Raw genomic sequence first — 26,675 nt, 5'->3', positions numbered from 1 at the left:
ATCCTTCAACCAAAACTCCTGGAGCTTAACATACCCCCAAAAGACATGGGTTATGTCCCCATCCTCTGATTGGCATCGCCAGCAGGTGGGTGTGTCTTTAAGACCAAGCCTATACAATCTAGAGGGGGTCCAATAAAATCGATGTAAAATCTTGAATTGCATAAGGTGCACCCTTGTATCTCTAGATGCAGACTTGATGTTTTTTAGAATCCTAGCCCACTCTCCCTCCTCCAATACCAAGTTTAAATCTTTATCCCATAATCTCTTGAGAGAAGTTGAAGCTCCGTACCCCAGACACTGATGCCTCATGACCTTTTCCAAAAGCAGTAATCACCACTCCCTGAGTATCTGCTGCTTTAGTGGGGGTGTGTGCTACTCCCAAAAATAGTACAGAGCAGGTGGCGGAGCTGTAGATACCTATAGAACTGAGATCTGGGAATCCCAAAATGTTGAACCAAATTTTCAAAGGATCTCAACACTCCACTTTCATATAGGTCACCGAGTGTATTAACCTCCTTCACAATCCACTCTGTCAAGCAGAAAGGGGACTCATTAATACATAATTTGGGGTTAAGCCATAAGCTCGAGGCAACATTTAAATAAATGTCAGAATTAAACGCTCTGGACACTTTTGTCCATACCGAGTGTAAATGCGAGATAACGGGGTGTAATTTAACTTCTTCGATTAGTTTGATAGAAAGGCTTTGCAATGGCGAAATAGGGGCAAGAACTTCCTGTTCAATACAAAACCAGGGAGGGGCTCTCTCAGGTGAAAGTGACCAATGAGCCAAATGTCTGAGACTGAACGCATAATAATAAAACAAATCTTGGGTAGGCTTAGCCCACCTTTATCAATCGGCCTATGCAGTTTACTGAAATGTAATCTGGGACGTTTCCCATTCCAAATGAAGGAATTCATATGCTATTAAATTGCTTGAAATAAGAGAGGGGGACAAAGGAGTGACTGTAGCAGGTAGTTGAATTTTGGAATACAATTAATTTTAATAAAATTAACCTTCCATAAAATCAATAAATGTAATGAAGCCCACCTGCCCACATCGCTCGAAAACCTTTTTATTAAAGGGACAAAATTAACTCTTAACTAAATCACACAGATTAGCTGGGAATAAAATGCCCAAATACTTGATGCCCTGTTTTGGCCACTGAAAGGCGCCCGGCTGAAAAGCTGTAATCTGGCAGGACACAGTCAGAGCCATAAGCTTCGGATTTAGACCAATTAACTCTGTATCCCGAGAATTTAGAAAAGGAATGAATAATTCTGTGGAGGCCAGGCATAGATCTAGAATGGTCAGAGACGAATAATAAAATATCATCTGTGTAAAGCAGAAGCTTATGCACCACATCTCCCCTGGAAAATCATCCTCCTTTCTTATCGCGGCTGCTGATGGTTCCAGGGCAAGACAGAACAATAATGGGGAAAGAGGGCAACCCTGCCGGGTGCCCCTATCCAGAGTAAAATAATCTGAAATTAATCCATTTGTTTGTACCGCCGCTACCGGGTGTCTATAAAGTAACTTAATCCATCCAATAAAAGTATTCCCGAACCCATATATTTCCAAAATCTTAAAAAGATAATCCCATTCTACCATATCAAATGCCTTTATCATGTTTCACTGCCCACATAATATTGATGAAACGACTAATGTTATCAGAAGAGCTGCAGCCCCGAATAAACCCCATCTGATCTTGTATGTGTAAGAGATGTCATAACTTTAATTAATCGGTTAGCCAGAATTTTTGACAATATTTTTACGTCTAGCTGGATCAGGGAAATTGGACGGTAACTCTTACACTCACTTGGATCTTTGTCCTTTTTAAGAATCAGACTGATCCGGGCTTGTGTCATGGTTGGCGGAAGCTTTCCATTCTTTAATGATTCCATATAAACGTCTAACAAAAGTGGAGCCAATTCTGTAGCATAAGATCTAAAAAATTCAGTGGCAAAACCATTTGGCCCCGGAGCCTTAATTACCTCGCCGAGCTCCACCAGGGTTATCTCAGAATCAAGAGATTTTTTTTTGCTCAGTCGTCAGTTTAGGGAGTTCTAATGGTTCAACAAAGTTTCTAATATCTTCATCGGTAGACGAAGATAGAATTCTTTAAAAGCACTATTAATATCAATGGCTGAGGTAAATATTTCACCACCAGCAGATTTCACTGAGGGAATGGTAGAAAAAGACTCTCTCTGCTTTATATATCTAGCCAAAAGCTTCACTGCTTTGTCCCCCGCCCTGAATAACCAAAACTCCACCTTCCGCAACAAAATAATATTATATCTGTATTTCAATCGGGTCAACAGATGACATTCGGTGCTTCAGCTGTGCCTCTGCACTTTTAATATTCCCTTCCAACTCCACGACTTCTCGTGCTCTGGATTTTTTGATGAATGAGGCATACTGTATGATCCGACCCAAGTGCCCAAGCCATGCCCACAGAGGATACTGAGGACCAGTTGGTCTCCATATAAACATTGATTTCAGCCTTTAGCATTTGTTGGAAATCAGGATTTTGCAAAAGGGATACATTAAAGTGCCAACTATATAATTTATTTTTCTCCATATGAGGCAACACCTCTAAACTCACCAGGGCGTGATCTGAGACTAAGATGTTTCCAATTGAGCAATCAACAACAGATGAAGTGAGGGACTTATATATATATATATATATGTATATATATATATATAAAAATCTAATCTAGAATAAATCTTATGGACTGATGAAAAACCTTTATGGTCCCTACCAGATGGGTTTAAAAGCCACCAAATATCTGTAAGACCAAGATTTTTACACATCCTGTGAAGCGTCAGTGTTGCTCTAGGGGGCTTACGCACTTTTGCTTCACTATGATCAAGGACTGAGTCCATCAAAAGATTAAAGTCTCCTCCCAATATTATATCATGAGGGGTGCCAGCGGCTTGCAACATCCCTTCAAGATCTATAAAAAAGCCCAGATTATCAGCGTTAGGTGCGTAAATATTAGCCAAAATCAACCTTTGCCCCTGAATTTCTGCTAAAACAATAATGACTTCCTAATTTATCTTTAATCCGTTTGAGACATTTGAATTGTAGATGTTTACTTATCAATTTAATGACTCCCCTGCTCTTACTTGAGCCAGCACTTAAGAAAACATGTCCACCCCATATCTTCCCAAATTTATCAGCTTCCTGCGGGGAAAGATGCGTTTCTTGAAGAAACACTATGTCATATTTGCTTTAAGAAAAGAAATAACCTTCCTTCTTTTTATGGGGTGCCCCAACCCATTCACATTCCACGTGGAGAGAGACAATCCACTCATATTAACAATGGACATTTTGACATATGAGAAAAATAGATTGTGTGTCAAAAATATAATTATAAAGACCACATTCCAACGTTAGTGCAACAGTCAAACCCTGAACTTCCCCCGAAAAAAAGAAAAACGTGCGTATTAACCCTGTGCACGACAGTGCCAATTGCCGTCCATCCCTCTAAACTCAAACAGTCCATGTACACCTACGAGAGCCACCGCGACAAATTTGCCATCGGATTGCTCAAGTCCGGTGCATCTGTACAAATTTTGTGAGACAGAATTACATAACAGAAGAAAATCCATAATACAAACTCCAGCCAATAGGCAGAATAAACACAAAGAATGTAAAGATTCCTTCGCATAACTGCCCGAAGGTGCGATCCTTCACAAAACAAACTCCAGCCTGTAGCGGAACCAGCACAAAAAAATAAATAAAATCTGTTCAGTTTCCTCAGACAGTCAAATGAATGTTCAGTGAGCCGGCTGTTCATGTGTGCAGCAGATGACCTAATCCTTTCAATGTCCTGCAAAAAATACTCCACAAAACAAACTCCAGCCAATAGGAGGCATAGAAATAGGGCACGTGCAGATTCATCCACAACCGTCCTGAAGGAGTGTTATTCCACAAAACAAACTCCAGCCGCTAGGCGGAACCAGCACAAAAATAAACAAAAAGGTGCCCAGTTTCCTCAGACAGTCAAGTGTATGTTCAGTGAGTCGGTCCACTTGGCAGCAACATGAAAATCACCAAAATGCTTACTCACTCCATTGTCTCTATGAAGGACAATGCTTACTGTGGGCATGTAAATATTTTGTGGCCATCCTTAGTATCTATTCTCAATTTGGCCGGAAACATCAGTACAGAAGCGACCTTCCACTGATGTAAGAGTTTCGTGCATTCCTTGAATCTATCACATTTCTCTCTTTGAGAGCAAAGTCTGGAAACAAGAAAATGTTGGGGTACTTCCAAGAAAGCCTTCCTTTACTCCTCGCCTCGTGTAACACAAGATCTTTATCGGATGATCTCAGAAATTTGGCCAGAATTGATCGGGGCCTGTCTCCCTTCACGGATCTCCGAACCGGGACCATGTGAACTCGCTCGATTTCCAGCTTATGGCCTGTTATGTCAAGTAAACTCGGAAAGAGCTCGTCTAGGAATTTTACCATATCTCGGCCTTCTTTATGCTCAGGAATTCCAACAATTCGGACATTGTTTCGCCGATTACGATTCTCAAGGTCTTCCAACTTTTCCCAAACGCATTCCAAATCTACTTTGGTCGCTAGTGGATTAGCAGCTAATTCCCTCTCTGATGACTTCAGATAATCGATCCGTTTCTCGACATCCCCGATTCTTGTAGGTAACTCAGAGAATTTTGACTCCATCGCAGTGATCGATCGACGTATTACAGCAAGATCCTCCCAGTCTGCCACGACTTTCACCAGCATTACAGACATGCTGGACAGTTGACGTTGAATTTCTCCCACCGCACCGTCCAAACCGAGTCCCTGGTCTGCAGCCCTGTCTGGGGTATCAGCTTGAGCACATTAGTGTTTTTTAATGTCTCCAGAGCACGAGGATTTTGAATTCTTTGACATGTTGATTTCATACAACAGTTATGTAGCAGGGTGTATCAAATCTCACTGGTTTAAGACACAAAAAGAATTAAAAACTAGCAAAGTGCGCAGAGCTCGCTGTTCACATGTTCGACCCCCACATGGCACCACGCGACTCCAACTGTCCAGTTTTGGTGAGCCTGTGCTCACTGCAGCCTCAGCTTTCTGTTCTTGGCTGACATAAGTGGAACCTGGCGTGGTCTTCTGCTGTTGTAGCCCATCCGCCTCAAGGTTCGAAATGTTGTGCATGCTGAGATGCTATTTTGATCACTACAATTGTACAGAGGTATTATCTGAGTTACTGTAGACTTACTGTCAGCTCGAACCAGTCTGGCCATTCTCTGTTGACCTCTCTCATCAACAAGGCATTTCTGTCCACAAAACTGCCGCTCGCTGGATGTTTTTTTTTTTTCCCGCACCATTCTCTTTACACTCTAGATAGACTTTTGTGCGTGAAATCCCAGGAGATCAGCAGTTACAGAAATACTCAAACCAGCCCTTCTGGCACCAGCAATCACGCCACATTCGAAATCACGGATCGCATTTTTTCCCCATTGTGATGGTTGATTGTTGACATTAACTGAAGCTCCTGACCCATATATGCATTTTATGCATTACACTGCTGAAACACGATTGGTTGATTAGATAATCGCATGAATATGTAGATGTACAGGTGTACCTAATAAAGTGGTCTCTGAGTGTATATCCTCCTGAGGATGACTGCTGTGTGCATTTTCCTTTTTGATTTATAACTAGTAGCACCTAATAAACAAGCAAAATAAATAAATAAATTCTAGAGCAAACAGTTTTCCTAAAAATGTATCTCCACATATGTGGACAGTGGGACTAAGTTGTGAAATTGTAAATAATATCAAGCTATAGAATGTCAAACTTTTCTCATCAAATTGTTTATTATGTGTCCAGGAATGTTGGTTATTAATGTTTTTTACACATTACAGTCATTACTGCTGATTTTCTATAAAAGTTGAATAAATCATTCTTATTCAAAGTTATAGCCAGCATCATCCAATCACTGCCAACCATGTTAAAATAAAATTTTGCATTATAAAATTCTTAATCTGTGTACTGATTATCATTGTCCCATGTCTGCCAAACATGTTGAGTGGTCCAAACATCATCTGCAGCCTGAAACTCATCTTTTGTTTGGATTTTAGGAGTGAATGCACTTAGTTGCATAGAAAGCTATAGGATGTCCCCTTGCTCCCTAGTTAGTGAATTACTTAACGTCCTAGTATGTTGTCTGTCTGCACTGGTCTCAGAAAAGTTTGAAAAGCACCTTATTTTCATCCTAACTCGATATAAAGCCTCTGAAAGCAAAGATTTTCAGCTTTTGGATGAATACATTTATTCTCAATGTGAAAATGCATTTTAAATATATAGGATTGCATTTACTAATGTTAATTAATAGAACCGTATTGTACAGAGATAACAAAATAAAATATAACAAAATGTATATTAAAATGAAGCTAAATGACCCACAGATGTTTTAATGTTGAAAATTATTCAAAATAACTAACATGTTTTAATTTTGATGGCATAATGTCCCAAAATGCACATATGTGGACATCATGTTTATTAGCGGCATATATAACAAAACTAGAGATGCTATTCTTTACATCCAAACAGGTTTCGATCAAAAAACGTAGAGGTTTCTTACCAAATGCACTTTTGTTATATCATTAAGTAACAGGTTGGTTAACAGAGACAAACTTAATTTTATTGCTTCATATATTTTGATAAATAATCAGGAGCTTGAGCACAGAATCATCTCTCTGATGAAGAAGGAGCTAAAGAAGTTCAAAAGGTTACTAAGCCCAGATTCCCCAGCATGTTCTGAGAGAGAGGAGGAGGATGATGGTCATAGCACAGTCAGAGAGGAGGTTTTGAAGATCACACTGCATGTCCTGAGGAAGATGAACCAGACAGACCTCGCTAACATACTTCTCAACGGTAAGCGTTATATGATTATTACATCCCTTTAAATAGAAAATAACCTACTAATTAGCAGGGCTGCACTAAGAAGTTCTTGGGCCCAGTGCTTCACTGGGGCACAATTTGGGCAACTAGTTCTGTTGACAGCAATCTGGTTACCTCCTTCCTTCCTGGACCTGTAAGAACCAAGGGCTGCGTTAACCAAAAATTCTCAGTCATTTACAGATTTTTTTTTTCAAACATTGACTGATAATTTCAAATGCTGTCCGTCATTTTGACATATAAAAAATAAATAAATAAGAAAAACATTTACCTAGTGCATCAGCTTTGACTTCATTGTCTCTCTCACACACGCGCCCGCTGTGTGTGTGTGTTCCCTGTTTATTGCCTGGTATTAAGATGTGTATTAACAGGTGCCATCACCATTAACACCTTGTAATATGTGTCTCTTTTGACAAATTGTGTTCTGATTTCGAGGAGAGGCTCTCTGAATTAAAGACTGCATACATCAGCCATCATGTTAGTGTGTTACTGCATGATTAGTGTGATAATTTATTAAAATAAAGTGCTAAAAAATATAATAAAATGAAAGCGCGAATAAAACAGCACATTGTTTCTGCCAGTTACTTGCATTAAATCTAAGCACAGACATTTAGGGCAGAATTGTCAGTTATTTTAGTGGAGTACCTGCATTAGTGTTTCAGAGATGTGTGCTTCTCTTCTGACACTTTATGGTGATATCAGGCACACTGAAAGAAATCTGTGAACTTGTGCATGTAGGCACATTTTCAAATTTTCTGATCGGACGTTTATTTCCTTTTTAAGCTGCACATAACTGGCAAAGTTTAAAAATCGGGTCGCGGTTGACTGACATGTCAGACTTTCACCCTAGTACTTGTTTTTTTCACCAGACTTGCACATGGGGAGTCAAAAAATATATAATTTCAGCCTATCCACTGTCATGTTCTGCCATTATAATGGATTCTACGCCCCTGAAGGTAATAGGCTACTTATAAAATTAAAACAAGTATGACAGATAAAAAGAGACCATGATGGAAATTTTACAACTCAAGCCGTGAGTGTGAAGGATAAAGATTTTTTTATTGCTTAACCTCTGGGGAGGACACTTGGTCTACCAAGAAGTGCCACACTCTGCATTTAAATGACAAAAAAAATAAAAACAAATAATATAATAATTGTGATTGACAGCCCTATTTTTTCTGCTCCACCAAGGCATTTGTTGCATTAGTGAAATGTGGGTTTGATGACACACTATTGTGATACTTAAAGCTTGAAAGGTCATTGTCAGTTTATTTATAAAGCACAATTAAAAACAACAACAGCTGACCAATGTGCTGTACAACAACTACAATTACAATATAAAAAATATAAAAACGTATGCAGTATAAAAATAGCTATTCAAAACAAAATACATTAAACATCACAGTATATCTAGGATTGATAAGCTTGAGAAAAGAGATTAGTTTTAAACTTTAATTTGAAATTGTGTACTGTTGAGGCAGCAGCATTCTAAACCATTTGCAACAGAGCAAGAGATGATTGGCTTATTCCTATGTAGAGAGAATTACAGTAGTTCCCTATCTGTCACTCACTCGACGTTGTGTTGATGTAGTGACACTAGTGGACACAACGTCTCGTTCCCTCCATCAGGGAACGGAGGTTACAACAGTAACCAAGGCGTTCCTTATCTGTCACTCACTCAACATTGTGTCGATGTAGTGACACTAGGGGTTGCTCTTGGGAGCCCCACACACCTCTGATCTTTGAGAAAAGGCCAATGGGAATTGGCGAGTGGAATTTGCATGCCACTCCCCCGGACATACAAGTATAAAAGGAGCTGGCTCGCAACCACTCATTCAGATTTTTTCTCCGGAGCCGAGTGGTGTTGAGCAGCGAGTTCCACTGCCGTTCTATTCACCTCACGTCGAGAAGCGTATGCTGTTGGATATACGGCGCATTTCAGTGGCTTTCTCCCACTCTGCACGATTGATGCAGAGTTGCACAGCTGAAAGAGTATATATTCTTGCAGAAAAGAGTATATTTCTTTCTAAAAGAGTGCGCACTGATGGAGAGCGTCTTTTTAAAGATGTCTTTTCGTCTGTGTGTAGTTCCTGGATACGGTCGCTATCTCTCCGCCTCTGACGGCCACGAGTGCTGTCTCACATGTCTGGGCCATAGTCACATTGAGGCAGCGTTCGTGGATGGTTCGTGTCCTCGCTGCGAGAACATGACCATGGCAACGTTGCGGCTTTCCTTCTTCCGGGGGAAAGCCACTCCAGCCGCTCCCCGCCCTGGGCCTTCTAACTACGGGTACGAAGCCGGGTTGGTTAGTGCTGGGGGCGATTTGGGGACCTCAATGGGAGTGGTTCTGCTGGGTAATCCCCCACAGACCTCCCATTCCCCAGTATGCTCATTTGCCCCGGTCGAGTTCTGGGATGAGACTCGGCTCAGGGCGAGTTTAATGTCTCTTTCGGAGCTCGTGAACAGGATGAGCTCTCGATCGCAGCATCGGAGAGTGGGTTGGCGCAGTCGGACTCTGAGGACTCGACTGGGCTTCCACCTTCGGGTGTGGCCGCACAGTCAGAGGCTGACACGGAGCTGACCGCCACGCTTGCCCGGGCTGCCGCGAGCGTCGGGCTGGAGTGGAACCCTCCACCTTGCCCTGAGCCCTCGCGGCTTGATGATTGGTTCCTGGGTTTGGAGCGCCGCTCACGGCCGTGCCCTGCCCCGGTCTCATTCTTCCCGGAGGTGCACGAAGAACTCACAAAGTCATGGCAGGCACCTTTTACTGCCCGGACCCGACTTCTGGGTTCGTCCGCTCTCACTACCTGTGACGGTTGGGCGGCCAGGGGGTATACGGAGATTCCGCAGGTGGATAAGGCGGTTGCGGTGCACTTGTGCTGCCACCTGGCGGAATCGCCCGAGACTCCCGTCCAGGGCCTGTATGTCTACATCGTCTCTGGTGGCCAAAGCTTACAGTGCCGCTGGACAGGCCGCCTCCGCCCTGCATGCCATGGCCCTCCTGCAAGTACACCAGGCCAAGGCATTGAAAGAGCTGCATGTGGGTAGTCCTGAAGTGATGCAGGAGCTGCGCTCGGCGACCGATCTCGCCCTTCGGGCGATGAAGGTCACGTTGCAGGCACTCAGGCAGGCGATGTCCACCTTGGTGGTCCAGGAGCATCACCTATGGCTGAATCTGGTTGAGATGAAGTACGCCGACAAGGTCCGCTTCCTCGATGCTCTCAGATCAGCCTATTCGGCGACACCATTGTGGACTTTGCCCAGCAGTTCTCAGCGGTGAAGAAGCAGATGGAGGCGATTCAACACATCCTGCCCCGGCGTGGTTCAATGTCCCGCACCCCGTCTGCTCGTCTCCGACGGCGTCCCCCTGCGGCTGCAACTCGGGCGGCTCCACCGCAGCCGGAGCCAACCACTCGAACCCGGCATAGAGCCCCCTGCAGGAAGCTGACACACCCCCATCTCATGGTCCGGCGCTAAGAGCCCCAGGAAGGCACCCAAGCGCCCCTGAGATGGACGACTCAGGGAAGAAGAGGCCTGCTGGAACCCCGGAGCTGGTATCCAGACCACTTCGTCCCCTGGTGGAGAGCTGGGAGGAGAATCCGGTGTTCCCTTTTGTTTTGTTTTCGCCGCATGCCCAAGGGGCTGCGGTACCCACATTTAAAAAAAAAAAAAGAGCAGTTTCCTCACTCCCTGGGTCACACACCCAGTGTTTACGGCCGTCGTTATCACTACAGTCGGACACCGAACCCTCGCGGCCAGGGCGCTATGAACGCGGCCACCCGCCTGCGCGCAACCGGCCGCGGCACACACACACCCACGGCCAGGTGGTCATGACCAGGTGCGAGGGCGCTCAGCCTCCTCCCCGTCACTGACCAGTCCTATGGTGGGTAAACGGAGGGAGGTAAGTGCTTTGATGTTTCCCTCAGCACAGCCACGAGCTCGGGATGCGAGGTCTCGACGTGGCGGTTCCTGCTTCTCCCCGCTGCGAGGCCCCACCCGCAGGTACGTCAAACGCAATCGGCGCCCGCCCACACCTCTCAAGACCTGTTTTGTGCGCACAGGGACCTGGTGCTCAGGCACCTCAACCGGGTGGGGCTTTGGGTCAACTGGGAAAAGAGCAAGCTCTCTTTTCCGAGCATCTCTTTTCTCGGGATGGAGTTGACTCGATCTCCATGATAGCGCGCCTCTCGGATGAGCGTGCACAGTTGGTGCTGAGCTGCCTGAAGTCGTTCAGGCGGAGAACAGCGGTCCCACTGAAACACTTTCAGAGGCTTCTGGGGCATATAGCATCTTCGGCAGCGGTCACGCGATCGGGTTGATGCATATGAGACTGCTCCAGCACTGGCTTCAGACTTGAGTCCCGAGATGGGCATGGCGCCGTGGCACGCATCGCGTGGCCATCACACTGGTCTGCTGCCGCACGTTCAGCCCTTGGACAGACCTTGCATTTCTGCAGGCAGGGGTCCCCTTATAGCAAGTGTCCAGGCGTGTCGTGGTTACGTCAGACGCCTCCAAGTTAGGCTGGGGCGCCGTGTGCAACGGGCATGCAGCTGCTGGCTCCTGGACAGGGCCGTGACTCTGTTGGCATATCAACTGATCGAGTTGCTTCGGCCATTGATCCAGGGCAAGCACATGTTGGTCCGGACAGACAACATGGCAACGGTAGCATATATAAACCGCCAAGGTGGCTTATGCTCACGTCGCATGTCGCAACTCGCCCGCCGTTTCCTCCTCTGGAGTCAGGGCCACTCACATCCCGGGCAACCTCAACCATACAGTGGACGCGCTGTCTTGGCAGGTGACACTCAGGGGAGAGTGGAGACTCCACCCCCAGGTGGTCCAGCTGATTTGGAGTCGATTCAGCGAAGCACAGGTAGACCTGTTTGCTTCCCGGGAATCCTCCCACTGCCCGCTCTGGTATTCTCTGACCAAGGCTCCTCTCGGTTCAGATGCGCTGGCGCACAGCTGGACCGAGGCTCCTCTCGGTTCAGATGCGCTGGTGCACAGCTGGCCCCGGGGGCTGCACAAGTATGCGTTTCCCCCCAGTGAGCTTGCTTGCATGGTCAGGGAGGACGAGGAACAGGTCATCCTCGTGGCACAATACTGGCCCACCCAGACTTGGTTCTCGGAACTCACACTCCTCATGACAGCCCCTCCCTGGTGAGTTCCACTGAGGGAGGACCTCCTCTCTCAGGAACGGGGTACCATCTGGCACCCACGCCCAGACCTCTAGAATCTCCAAGTTTGGCCCCTGGACAGGACGTGGAAGATCTAAGTGGCCTACCACGGCGGTGGTAGACATGATCACTCAGGCCAGGGCTCCCTCTACGAGCGAGTTTGACCTTACTATCCCAGCTAAAACTGCAGGTGCCCCTGTCTGCCTCATTATCCTCAAGGGACAGATGATACTGAGTTCACAGGCATTCTTCCAACCCTTGCCATACTTCTGGGAACTCAGCCTGACCATCTGTGGCACACCTCTGCTTGAGCTCAACCACCACTCAGCTTACTTGCTTGTCCAGAATCTAATGAACATACCAATTGTTGTGACGGCAAATTACTTTGAGCTGACAGTGCCCATGATTGGAGAGCTGCCTCCATCCTTGATGAGGGGGGAGAGCCTCAAACCCCTCCTTCTCACATTCCCAACAAAATGATCACTGTGAAGAAATCTGCAGTATTGCCTTGGGAACAGAAATGGTCATGGTTGTGTACGCCCTTGCTGCTCATACTGGTGACATGATTTCAACTGGTGACGAAGCCGGTTCCCCACCAGAGGAACCTTATTTGGGATTCGAGGATGAAATGGAACAACAACTCACTAAGGCAGATGCCTTAACGACAGAGGGTCAAAGACAAGAACAGCGGAAGTTGTTTCACGACTTCCAACAGATCTTCTCAAGGGATTCCAACGACTGTTGAATCACCGAACTCCATACTGTTCATATCCCTACTGACCCAAATGCACCACCCACATTCGTACACCAGTACAGAATTCCTTTAGCCGCCTACGAGTCAGTCCAAGAGATACTTGACACGTTGCTTAGGAAATGCATCATTCGGGAGTGTAACTCCACATACAACTCACCACTATGGCCGGTGTTGAAGCCAAATGGTAAGTGGCGCTTGACAATTGACTATCGACAACTGAACAAACCGGTCCCTCTTTCACAATGGCCCATGATCCATCTGGATCAGGAACTTGCGAAAGTGAAAAAAGCCTGTTTCTTTTTGACTGTTGACGTGTCCAATGGGTTTTGGACAATGAAAGTTGACCCAGTGGTCAATACAAGCTGGCTTTCTCTTTTGGCAATCGACAGTTCACTTTGAACCGATGACCATTCGGATATTCAAACTCCCCAGCTGAGTTTTATATCTTCTTGCACAAAGCCATGAGTGATGCTGCTTCCCTCGGCAACCTGATCTATGTGGATGATATCCTCATGCGAAGTCAGACATTTGAAGCACACCTGACCAAAATACGATACGTGCTCAGCCAGCTTTCCAGTGCAGGAGCCATGCTGGCCCTCTCCAAGGATCAGTGGTGCCGCACCAAGGTTGAGTACGTGGGCTAATTGGTCGGTGCCAATGGCGTTGAACTTCAAGCAGGGAGAGTTCAAGCCATCCAAATATCAAAGCCCCAACCGACATGTCGGGACTCAGGAGCTTCTTGGGCATCTGCAACTACTCCAGACAGTTCATCGAGGACTATGCAGAGATAGCCAGGCCCCTTACCGAGCTCCTCCGTAAAGACAAGTTCTTTGAATAGGGAGACCCTCAAGAGCAGGCTTTCAGAGAACTGAAAGCAAAGCTCTGTTCAGCCCCTTGTCTAGCCTACCCAGACAAGGATAAGGAGTTTCACTTAGAGGCGAACTGCCTCAGCGCCGCCCTGGCACAGAGGTATGATAAAGAGAGTCATTGCCTACGCAAGCCAACTTCTGAGCAGTGTTGAGCTGAAGTTCTCCGACTGTGAGAGAGCCCTCCTAGCCACAGTCTGGGCTGTGGAACACTTCCGCAGCTACATCGGGGGTCAGAAGGTAATCATTGAAACTTGCCACCAGCCTGTCTCCTTCCTCAATAGCCAGCAGCTAAAAGAAGGACGAGTGTCCAACAGTCGCATCACGTTGTGGATGATGGCACTGCAAGGCTACAACATAGAAGTCAGGTAGGCTCAGAACCACAAGATGGCTTTGGGTCAGGGCCTGGCCGAGTGCCAACATTGTGACTGCGAAGGACAGACAGGTTCCTCACCCCTCCTCATTACCACTCCTTCTCTTCCCTCCAATCATCATTACTATGATGAAACTGTCTGTCAAGACCTCCTGAAGGTTTATGTGGACGGCTGGTCTTTTCACCATGAGAGCCAGACCTGAGCTGGGCTTATGTCGTTTATGTGCCAGACAGTTACCAACTTGGTGCAAAGACTAGCCAGTACGCGGAGATTGCCACAGAACTCATTGTGTTGCAACAAGCCGTTAGGTCGGCTATTGTGCAGTTGGTAGTCTGCTTCGGCTCCAACTACACCCACCACAGCTTCGTCTCACACTTCCCCACATGGAAAGAAAATGGCATGAAGAACGCCAGAGGTAAAGAGGTCAAACACTGAACTCTTCCTGGCTTGTGACCAACTTGTGATTGACAGAGGGATGGCTGTGTATTGGAAGAAGGTCAAAGGTCATTCACAAATTTTTTGGCCATGACAAAGAGGGCAACGATGAAGCTGATCACTTAGCTAAGCGAGGTGCAGTAGAGGGCCCACTATGGGAATTCAAGGAGGAGTGGCTCCCAAAACCACTATCTTGCTTGGTGAATGCCGTCACCTGTAGACAGGCAAGAGAGAACCGGGAAAATCCCTAAAACTGCCTGTAGACTATGAACCTGGGTCGACAACCGGCCGACACAGACTTGAGTGCCATGCAGGAACGGGACCTGGTGATCCAGGCAATCCGGCAGCGGTTGATGGAACCTCAGACACAATGGGCCCTACCGTCCTCTTTACAGGACTCAAAAGAACTAAAAGCTCTCTGTCAGGTACAACAACACCTGAAACTTGAGAAAGGCCTGTTGGTCTATGTTCCCGATGGTCCAGGTCCACCCCAGTGGGTCGTTCCGACCGGCCATAGGGGGGTGATGCTGCTATATGCCCACGATTCTCCCATTGGAGGTCACAGGAGCTACAAAACTACCTACCACACCCTCTGACAGGTTGCATACTGGCCATTTATGCTTAAAGACACTAATGCATATGTAAAGGGATGTCTGATCTGTTGTCAGTTCCATCCTTCCCGGCCACTGAATTGAGCTCCACTGCAGGTCAAGGGAATCACGTTTCCTTGGTCCAATCTGCAGATGGATTGGATCGGACCAGTACCCAAATCGGCGCAAGGTAACAAGTACCTCCTCACTGTCACCTGTGCTTTCACAAAGTGGGTGGAGTGTTTACCAGCACCCAATGACACGGCTGAAACCACTGCCCTCGTGCTGATGAATGATGTGTTCAGCCGTTGGGGACTACCTCTCTCGATCAACTCAGAGGCACTCATTTCACGGCGGCTGTGATGAAAACAATGTGGGAAATGTTGGGTGTGGAAGCCAAATTCCACATTGCATACCACCCCCAGTCATCAGGTCAGGTTGAGCGAACCAACCATACCATTGTCAGCATGCTCAAGAAGTATGTCAACAGCAATGGCAAAGATTGGGATGTGAAATTCCCCTTGGTACTGATGGCCATCAGGTCTACTCCACACCGCACCATGGGGATCACACCCTTTGAAACGATGACTGGGAGAGAAATGACTCTCCCACTGCATCTGCTGTACCGTCTGGAAGATGTCAGTGTTGCAACCGCATATTCTGCGCATCAGTATGTGACCGATTTACGCAAACACCTCCAAACTACGGTTAACAGCCTGAGTGGTGGAAAGATCCCATCCTATCTAGTTCCCCTAAACATGGTTGAACAAATCCTTAGATCTGCCACTACCACCGTTGTGCAAACTTCTCAGATACATCTGGCATACAGCCTTGGCAGTGCAATCCCCATCCATGTAAATCCTCAGAACCTAGAGATAGGATTTATCCTTAACTTACCCATTATAGAGAAACAGAACATTTACCGACTAAAATCCATATTAAGTGTTGGGTTTTGGAAGAATAATGTACATGTACATATCAAAACACCGCCTGTGCTCACCTACCATGATGATAACCCCTCTCTCTACCTTATTCCCAATCTGAACATGTGTACGAACACCAAGGACATACATTGGGTTTGCCCCAGTAACCCCTTTATCAGAGATATAACTGACCACCTGTGCGGTCTGAGGGCTGACACCCAAGAGCAAAAATGCCAGGCTAGTATGTCTGTTAAAGACAAAGGAACAGAATCTAGGGTAGAAAGAGCTGGTAGTCGATAGCTTGTCAGTACCCCTGCCACCAAGATCCTAATGTCATACATACGTCATGACACAAACACTAAATTAACAATCCCAAACCAAACGGTGTTCTTGAAGGACCCACAAGGGGCCACTGTACATATAGCCAACATTGTTCTCCACCATCTCAGTCAGAGAGACACGATACAGAGATTGAGATGATGGACACATTCAGAGACCACAACCTCACTATTGACGACACCCTTCAATGGCAGCTTCTAGCCGAAGGGACCAAAGTAGTAAAGTTCAGTCTCAAATCGACTGGGCTCACGACTACATTTCTCAATCGTATAGGAAAATGATTGGCTTATCAAGAACACCCCATCAGTTTGACTGCCCTTGGGCTCCTCCTTATAGGTTGGATCATAACGGCAGGTATCGCATACGCCATGCACGGCATCCTAATGCTACACACTAGACTGGATGCCATGACACTCATTCCACAGCATTTCAAGCACTTGTCTACCCCTCTACCACTAACTGCTCTGAACTCTGCCCAGGAACAGCTTTACTAACTGTAACAATCTTTCCCATTTTCCTTTTCATAATCATTGAAAACTCAGGGATAACAAAGGGTTGTTGCAATGATTGATGTGTTTACCGATGTGAAGTGCTATGTTTTGATAGAAGTTATGTTAGTTAGCCTAGTTAGAATTCATCTGCCCAGATGTTACCTACTATGACTGCCCAGGCGTCAAAAGCTTTTATGAACTGTTAATGCTTCCAGGAACTAAGCTCATGCTAACCCAGGACACAAGGACTGTACAACTTTCGAGTTGTTTCCAGTAGGGCTGAAATGATTAGTCGACGTTATCGGTAATGTCAACAATAAAAAATTGTCGACAAAAATTTTCGTTGTCGAATAGTCCTTTGATCTTAACGTAACATAAGATCATATGAAACTAATGATTTCACACAAGAGCAGCACTGCAGCTCGCGCCTGACTGAGGAGAGGAAGAAAACACATTTCACAGTCCAGACGCACTCTAAACTTTCCAAACAGCTTCAGGTGATGTAGATCGCAAAGTATGAGGGAGTTATAATGCAAAAATACAAAAGTCAATACAGACAATCTTTAATGCAGTTCTATTTAATGCGTTATAGCTTTATTAAAGTTAAAATAATAAGGAAACTGGCATTTCTCTGTGCATTTCATATCGTGAAGAAAATTGGCAAAACGCAGCTTTATTAATAAGAGAGTGGTTTTTTTTTGTGAGTTGAAGATGGATTGAAGTGAACAGAAAGGTGAGAGAGGGTAGTCTTTGCCCCATTATACACTGCAACAAAAATATTTTTATTTGTTTTTGTTTTGGCTTGTTTTCCAATATAAATATCTAAAACTCCTTTAAAACAATGTACATTTACTTTAGCAGCTATACTGCAGAAGAATTTTTATTTTTTTTATCTGAGAATGTTGAATATAATATTAAAAATACAAATATTTTAAAATATCTAAAAATCCTTAAAAAAAATGCATTCACCTGAGAAGCAGCATATAAGATATTTAGACTTGCTTTTAGAGAATAGATCTTGAGTATAAGTGTATTTTGTCTTTACTGCACTCGCAGAAGTATAACCAAGTGAAAAAATACACTTATATACAAAATACACTTATATTTAATAAGATTCTCTTAAAGGAAGTCTAAATATCTTATATGTTACTTTTCAAGTAAATGTATCTTATTTTAAGGATTTTTAAACAATTTTAAATGGAAAAAAAGACAAATACACTTCATAACAATAGGATTTTTTTTGTAGTGAAATTTTTACTGAATTAAACATAATAAAAAGTATTTTTTTCCCTTTAATTCAGTGAATGTCATTTAGAGGTATTTTTAAAAGATGATTTGTCCTCTCTATTGTTAGTAAGCACGTTTAATACAACCTTTTATGTCGGGGCACAAGCTGAATAGTCGGTTTAGAGCTAATGATTAATCATTGCAATAATCGCCTGAATAGTCGAATAATCATCCAAATAATCGTTAGATTAGTCGATTATCAAAATAATCGTTAGTTGCAGCCCTAGTTTCCAGGGACCTGGGAACTATTCAACTTTTGGGTTGTTCTCATGGACGTGGCAGGAACCCCAACCTTAAGACCGGGGGAGGGGTGGGGGGGTGTAGGGCCTTGGCCCCCTCAAAATGGCAGTGGAGACCACATGGCCCTTTTTTCTATAATCAAAGGAGAGACATTGAACTCAATTTCCCAGGATCCTTCACAATTTCACAACTGGATGTGAAGTCCCGCCCATGGACCCAGTCTCAAACGCCATTGGTCGAAAGTGGCCTATGACCGATGACGTCATCTTGTCAATAAAACCAGCGGACAGATGTAGTTCGGCCTCTCTGTGCTAAGCTCCGGCTGGCTGTTAAGGGACATCTGTATTGTGCATGTACTGAAGGAGTTTTCCCCCCATTTTGGACTAAGAACAAAGAGACCACATTTTTCTAACCTCACCATTTGGCCACGGTAGAGTAAGATTAACTTAGCTTTGTTCAAGTCTTCTAGTGAACTTATATTAATCGGTTCAGTTTCACTGCAATACAACAGTGAATTTATTTTGAAAAATGGAAAGGCGACCAGTTTCCCTTCTCCCTCTTTTTCTGTCAACGTTGAATACCTCCTGATTTCTTCTCCACTGCTGGATCCGAAGAATAAAGCAGAGACGCGTCTTTTCGCTGACAAGCGTAAGACAAGGGACCATCCAGACTGTTTCTCCTGACCGCTCAATGCCACAGGAATTCTAATGGACAACCCTACTGAAATTACACAGGATTTCCCAAGTAAGGCTTGATATCTGGGCAGATTTAGTTTAGAAACTGTGATTTTCTTGCGCAACTAAATCTTATGTTTGATTCTAAATGCTGATATTTTGAGTATATTTTGTATGTTGATCTCTGTTTGCTGTTTTGAGTTGGGAGATTTTCATTTTTGGGTTACGTTTGTTTTGTTGAGTGACCTGAACTAGTAATTCAGTCCTGCTGTTATGAGCAGTTACCCTCAATTAGATTGCATGCACCTTTTTGCTTTCTCTCTCTCCCTCTCTCTCACTCATTCTCTCTCTCTGTCACTGAAATTCACTGAGCGGCGCCGCAGTTTATGTCCGACTCGGGCTGAGGTACCAGATTCTCCCGCCTGTTTCGTCAGTTCCTTTGTGTGTCCGCTCATTTCCACCCTCACGTGGTATCAGCTCCACCGCTCTGGAACTGATCCAGCCATCTTTCCTTTTCCCCTTTTCTTACACACTCAAATGACCTAGTCCTCCATTTTGGATTGAGTCCTTGTAAAAGATGAGGTGAGGAGCAGTTTTTCCTTCTTCTGGTGAGGCTTTATTTTCCCCTCTTGGCGACACCAATTTACAGTTTACCTTCACACACTAAACTGACACTAACACACACACTTTCATAAATAAACCTTCACTACTAGAAAAATCTTTGCTCTGGCTCGGCTCTGTCGTATCCAGTCTCTCTCACTCGACTGAGTGTTGTGTCGCTCTATTTATGCCGCTCTCCCCGTGCTCACTGAAATTAGAGACAGGTGTTAGACATAATTTAGCTCAGGTGTAAGCGCCCTTACCGCTTTCTCTCTCCGGAGAGATGCTTGACCATGCCCCCGCTGCCACATATCCCCACCGCCCGACTCAGGCCGGGGCGACATCCGGTCTGCCTACCACTCCCCCCCCATTCCTGGAAAGGAAGTCGGCGACAGCCATCTGCGCCCCCGGTCTGTGGACCACCTTGAACTTAAATGGCTGAAGAGCCAGATACCAACGGGTGATCCGGGCGTTAGTATCTTTCATGCGGTGGAGCCACTGGAGTGGGGCGTGATCCGAGCAGAGGGTGAAGGCCCGCCCCAGCAGGTAGTATCGGAGAGTGAGGACCGCCCACTTGATGGCGAGACACTCCTTTTCCACGGTGCTGTACTTAGTTTCCCTTAACGAGAGCTTACGGCTAATGTACAGCACCGGGCGCTCCTCCCCCTCCACCACCTGCGAGAGTACGGCCCCCAGCCCCCTGTCTGAAGCATCTGTCTGTAAAACAAAAGGGAGAGAGAAGTCAGGTGAATGTAACAGCGGCCCCCCGCAAAGTGCGGCTTTAACTTGCGTGAACGCCCGTTGACACTGCTCCGTCCACTGGACCGGATCTGGAGCTCCCTTTTAGTGAGATCAGTCAGCGGGCTGGTGACGTCCGAATAATTAGGCACAAACCTTCTATAATAGCCAGCCAGCCCCAGGAACTGTCTCACCCCCTTTTTGGTCTTGGGTCTCGGGCAGGTCGCAATCGCCGCTGTCTTGTCAATTTGGGGACGCACCTGCCCGTGGCCCAAGTGGAACCCCAGATACCGTACCTCCACCCGTCCAATCGTGCACTTCTTCGGGTTCGCTGTGAGTCCCGCTCGGCGCAGCGATCTCAGAACCGCCCTCAGATGTTGCATATGCCGCTGCCAATCATTGCTATAAATAATGATGCCATCTAAATAGGCAGCGGCGTAAGCTGAATGCGGCCTGAGGAATCGGTCCATGAGACGCTGAAATGTAGCCGGGGCCCCAAACAAACCGAACGGAAGTGTCACAAATTGGTGTAATCCAAACGGTGTGGAGAAGGCTGTTTTCTCACGGGAAATTGGTGTCAAGGGGATCTGCCAATAACCCTTCGTCAAATCCAATGTCGAATAAAAACGAGCAGTGCCCAACCGATCGAGCAACTCATCAACGCAAGGCATTGGATACGCATCAAATTTAGACACCGCGTTGACTTTCCTGTAATCCACACAGAACCGCACAGACCCGTCGCTCTTAGGCACTAGAACAACTGGGCTGGACCAATCGCTGTGGGATTCTTCTATTACCCCCATATCAACCATCGCATCCAATTCTTCCCGAACAATTTTCTTTTTGTGTTCGGGTAGTCAATAGGGGCGGCTACGTACCACCACCCCCGGCTCGGTCTCGATGTGGTGATGGATGAGGTTTGTACGTCCCGGTAGAGGGGAGAACACATCTGCAAACTCCTGTTGCAACTTAGCAACCTCCGCGAGTTGGCTCGGTGAGAGGTGGTCTCCGCAAGTGACCGGGATGAACTGTTTATGTTTTGAACTCACCTCTGGTCCGAGCTCCGCCTTCTCGGGAACCATCGTAGCCAACGTCACGGGGACCGCCTCCCTCCACAATTTTAGGAGATTGAGGTGGTATATTTGACGTGCGTCCCCTCTATTGGTTCGTTTGACCTCATAATCGAGATCTCCCACTCGTCGTGTGACCTCAAAGGGTCCTTGCCACTTGGCGAGTAATTTAGAGCTCGATGTGGGAAGCAATACAAGCACTTTATCTCCCGGTGCAAATTTCCTTAGCTGAGTTCCCCTGTCATACAGTCGGCGCTGTCGTTCTTGAGCTTGGAGCAAATTCTTGTGTTAGTTGCCCCAAGGTGTGGAGTTTTGCTCTAAGATCAAGAACGTACTGAATTTCATTTTTACTGTTTGAAGGTCCTTCCTCCCAGGCCTCTCGCATTACATCAAGCATGCCGTGTGGGCGTCGCCCATACAGCAGCTCGAATGGGGAGAAGCCAGTGGAGGCTTGCGGGACCTCTCGTACTGCAAATAACAGGGGGTCGAGCCATTCATCCCAATTTCTAGAATCATCGTGCACGAACTTACGAATCATGTTTTTGAGGGTTTTATTAAATCGTTCCACCAGGCCATCCGTTTGAGGATGGTATACACTGGTGCGAATCGATTTAATATTTAATAACTCGTACAGTTCGCGTAGTGTTCGTGACATAAATGTTGTGCTTTGATCGGTGAGGATTTCTTTCAGAATCCCCACCCGGGAGATTATTTTGAAGAGTGCCTCCGCAACACTGCGTGCTGAGATGTTGCGAAGAGGCACGGCTTCCGGATATCGCGTTGCATAGTCCACTAGGACCAATACAAAGCGATGTCCGCGTGCTGACCGTTCTAATGGCCCGACGAGGTCCATTCCAATTCTCTCAAAGGGGACCTCGATCAGAGGGAGAGGGCGCAATGGCGCTTTTGGGGTGGCCGGTGGGTTAACTAGCTGGCATTCGTGGCATGCTGCACACCACCTGCGGACATCGCCGCCAATGCCCGGCCAATAGAAACGGGCTATTAGATGGTTCAGTGTTTTCCTTTCTCCTAGATGACCTGCCATGGGATTATAATGAGCCGCCTGGAATACCATTTCCCGACGGCTCCTTGGAATCAAAAGTTGGGTTGTATCCTCTTTGGTCCGAGTGTCCTGTGTCACTCGATACAACCGCTCATTTATAATTGCAAAATAGGGCTATGAAAGTTCGATGTCAGGCTGGAGTCGTTGACCATCGATGACTCTCACTTGGTCAAAGGCGTGTTTGAGGGTTTCGTCTCGCGACTGCTCCAAAGGGAAATCCCCGTCAGGGAATTCCCTGAGAAGGGGAGGGGCTGCAGCCTCTCCCTCCTCTCGTCATCATGACGTGGAGCTGTCGAGGATGGCCCCGGCTCCGCCTCCCCTGCCAGAGCATCGCACATCACACATCTCCATATTTTCACACAGGACCCATCCGCGCAAATTCCCTTTAATAAAACTCTAAAATCAGGCCAATCAGTCCCCAAAATCAGCGGATGGGTGAGGCGGGAACTAACCGCAGCCTCCACTCTATGCTTTTTCCCCCGAAATTTAATTGTCCGGGTCACCACCAGATACTTGTGAATATCCCCGTGTACACACTTCACCTTCACCGTTTTGGTTGTGACCAATGCCTCGGGTTGAACCAGGCATTGGTGGATAGTGGTTTGATTACACCCGGTATCCACCAACGCTTGGTGAGTACCCCCCTTGACACTTACCGGTATCTGGTACGCTCCGGCCCAGTCGGGGGCAGCCTGTGGGAGGTCAGAGACCCGCACCACCATCCCCAGCTCCATCAGAGGGCACTGATCTCGGAAGTGGCTCGGGTCTCCGCACCTCCAGCAGGCTGGCCCAGGCGCTACGCCCGCACTTGCGTCGGCGGGCGCCCCCCCCTGAGGGGGAGAGCGGCGGGGCATTGGAGTAGGGGAAGGTGTCGCCTCCCACACCCGGGGAACTGGTCTCAAGGGCTGAGTTCCTCCTCGTCTGCGTGGGGCAGGAACGGGACCTGGAGAGAGAGCAGACGAGAGAGAGAGAGGGGAGGGGGAAGAAACAGAGGGAGGAGAGAAAACGTAGGAGGGATCTTCCGCCCTCGGGATCGCCGCCATGTGGTCCTCCGCAAGTTGGATGGCTTCCTCCAACGACGCCGGGCAGTGGCACTGGACCCACTCCGCCGTCCCTTTTGGCAGTCGAACTATAAACTGTTCCAATACCACCTGGTCGATAATTCCCTGGACGTCGCGATCCCCCGCTAGCAGCCATCTTCGGCAGGCGTCATGGAGCCACTGGGCAAAAGCAAACGGGCGGTCGGAGCTTTCCAACTTCAAGCTCCGGAAGAGTTGACGACTTTCCTCCGGAGTGCGACCAACCCGTTGCAAGATGGCTCTTTTTAGATCTCCGTAGGCCAGGAGGCTCGACGCTGGCAGTTGTTGAGCCACGAGCTGGGCTTCCCCGGACAATAGTGGGATCAATCGGGCTGCCCATTGGCCGAGCGGCCAGCCCCAGATCTCGGCGGTCCGCTCAAACAAATCCAGGAAGGCCTCTGGGTCGTCCGACGCCCCCATTTTCTGTAAAGCTGGCGGGAGTAACGGCGTGGGTGTGTCCGGGGTCGCGGCTGAGGATCGCTCCGGATCGCCTGCCGGTCCTCGGCTTGAGCATGCATGAGCTCGACAAACCGGCGGTCTTGATCTTGTCGGAGCTCAAGCAGCGTTTGTTGGTGGTTCTGATGTAGGCTGGCGAGGGCTTGGAGGATCTCCACCAACTGGGAGGACTCTACGGGACGACCTCCATCCATCTTCGACCCAAACTTCAATCCTGGCACCAGTTTCGGCACCAGTGTAAAAGATGAGGCGAGGAGCAGTTTTTCCTTCTTCTGGTGAGGCTTTATTTTCCCCTCTTGGCGACACCAATTTACAGTTTACCTTCACACACTAAACTGACACTAACACACACCGCTTTCATAAATAAACTTTCTCTACTAGAAAAATCTTTGCTCTGGCTCGGCTCTGTCGTATCCAGTCTCTCTCAATCGACTGAGTGTTGTGTCGCTCTATTTATGCCGCTCTCCCCGTGCTCACTGAAATTAGAGACAGGTATTAGACATAATTTAGCTCAGGTGTAAGCGCCCTTACCGCTTTCTCTCTCCGGAGAGATGCTTGACCACGCCCCCGCTGCCACAGTCCTCCATTTTGGATTGAATCCTCCATTTTAAATCTAGTCATTTTGGTTCCTTTGTTACCGCACCTAGATACACACACACACACACACACACTAGCATATAGCTCCACTGTTAGTTTAAGATTTCCTTGTTATGCTTTGGTTATATTCAGATATTATTGGCTGTGTTCATTACTGCTTGATTATAATAAATCAGTACTCCTGGTTGTTTTTGCTTGAATATTGTGTTGATGCCAGCCTCTGCCATGTCAAGAACTCCCATGTTACCTCAGCGTACTGTTATTTTATTGGTGTTAGAAACTAACTGTAATTAGAATACTATTAGATTTGTATGGCAATAATTTAACTAGTTTCTCCCCTTTTGATTATTTTGATAAATAATTAAAATACTCAACCTTCAGGGTAGACTTGCTATCATTTTTCTCTTGTTAAAGAGTGGTGCCCCGAGGATAGAATTTAATGAGTTAAATTCTGTTATTTGATTTAAATATTAATTAATAATTCATATATTAATTATTAATTGTTTCTGATAGTAAAATTGATCTAAACAACCTGTAGCACCTACATTCTGTTCAGCTTGGCTTTGTCGCCCCACACATTCACCAAATGTGTAGAAGCAGCTTTAGAGACGCTGCATTGCCAGGGTATGAGAATTCTGGCATACATAGACGACTGGCTTATAGCAGTGGAGAGCAGACAACAGGCTTTGTCACACAAAAGTGCCTTGGTTCAATACATACAGGCTCTGGGATTTTCTACAAAACACAAAAAGAGTGTTCTATTTCCCTGTCAACTGATAATGTTTCTGGGCATGGAGCTTGACTCCAATTGTGGAAGAGCTTTTCTGTCACAACAGTGGGTAGCTGCATTTCACAACTGTCTTTCTTAGTTTCAGCTGGGCATCAAACTGTGCTTTCGCATATTTTGCGCTTGCTCAGACTGATGCCCTCTATGACACCGGTACTCAAACTGGGCATTCTGTTGATGCGGGATTTACAGCATTGGATTGTGTCCAGTCGTCTGTGTACATCCTGTCACACTCACAGAATGGTGGAAGTGACGTCATGCCTGAATGCTCTGATTCCATGGAGGGAATGCCTCTTGCTCACGCAAGGGACTCCCCTCTGCAGGATTCATTCTCGCCTAACACTGATGTCAGACGTGTCATTTTTGGGTTGGGGAGCCCTGTGCAACAGAGTTTCAATGAGAGGGGTGTGGTTGGCCACACAGGCAACTCTCCACATAAACTATCTGGAGTTACTGGCTGTTTTTCTAGCTTTCTAGAATTTTCTCTCCGTACTGAGAGGCGATAATGTTCTAATACGAACGGACATCAACGGTTGTGTTATATTTAAACGGACAAGGAGGGACGTGGCCCCTCAGTCTGTTACAACTGTCTCGGATGCTTTTGATGTGATGCGACAGACATCTGCTATCTCTCAGAGTGACACATGTGCCGGGTCACCTAAACGTAGGGGCAGACCTCTCCATGGGAGGACTCCAAGTCAGGTAATGGCACATTCATCCAGAGGTGATTTCTCAGACCTGGGATTGGTTTGGCAAGAGCCTTCCCATTGAAAGGGATAATTTAATTGCAACAGGTTTACCACCCAATGTTGATGCTACAATTCAGAGTGCTTGACCTCTCTATGAGAAGTCTTTATTCCTTTAAATGGTGTGCCTTTGAATTATGGTGTCGTCAGAGGAACGGTTTTCCCTATTAGTGTCAATCTTACAAGAATTGTTTGATCAGGGCTGCTCTTTTTCTACTCTGAAAGTTTATTTAGCAGCAATTTCAGCATGTCACGAGGAAGTTAATGGCACTTTGCCTGGTGCGCACCCCTTATCTATTAGATTTTTGAAGGATGCACGGCGCCTCAGACCAGCAAGTAAATCTGTTGTTTCCCCCTTGGGATCTGTCCTTAGAGTTAAACGCACTTTGTGATCCACTGTTCGAGCCGTTAGAGTCTTTGTATTTAAACATTATCCTACAAGACTGCACTTCTTCTCACTTTGATGACT

The 26,675-nt window shown here is 46.5% G+C and overlaps 1 protein-coding gene across 2 annotated transcripts in view; it reads left to right on the top strand.

Moving 5' to 3' along the window:
* Positions 1-26,675, top strand: part of LOC127418881 (NACHT, LRR and PYD domains-containing protein 12-like) — a 44,567-nt gene that overhangs the window by 4,272 nt on the left and 13,620 nt on the right. For both annotated transcript variants that reach the window (XM_051659761.1, XM_051659760.1), the window contains exon 6: positions 6,695-6,896. In XM_051659761.1, the coding sequence (XP_051515721.1) occupies positions 6,695-6,896 (202 nt within the window). The remainder of the gene's footprint in view (positions 1-6,694; positions 6,897-26,675) is intronic.

Source organism: Myxocyprinus asiaticus, chromosome 28, assembly GCF_019703515.2.
Source record: "Myxocyprinus asiaticus isolate MX2 ecotype Aquarium Trade chromosome 28, UBuf_Myxa_2, whole genome shotgun sequence".
NCBI lineage: Eukaryota > Metazoa > Chordata > Actinopteri > Cypriniformes > Catostomidae > Myxocyprinus > Myxocyprinus asiaticus.
The sequence above is the reverse complement of the archived record's forward strand: the minus strand, read 5'-3'. Positions and strand labels throughout refer to the sequence as shown.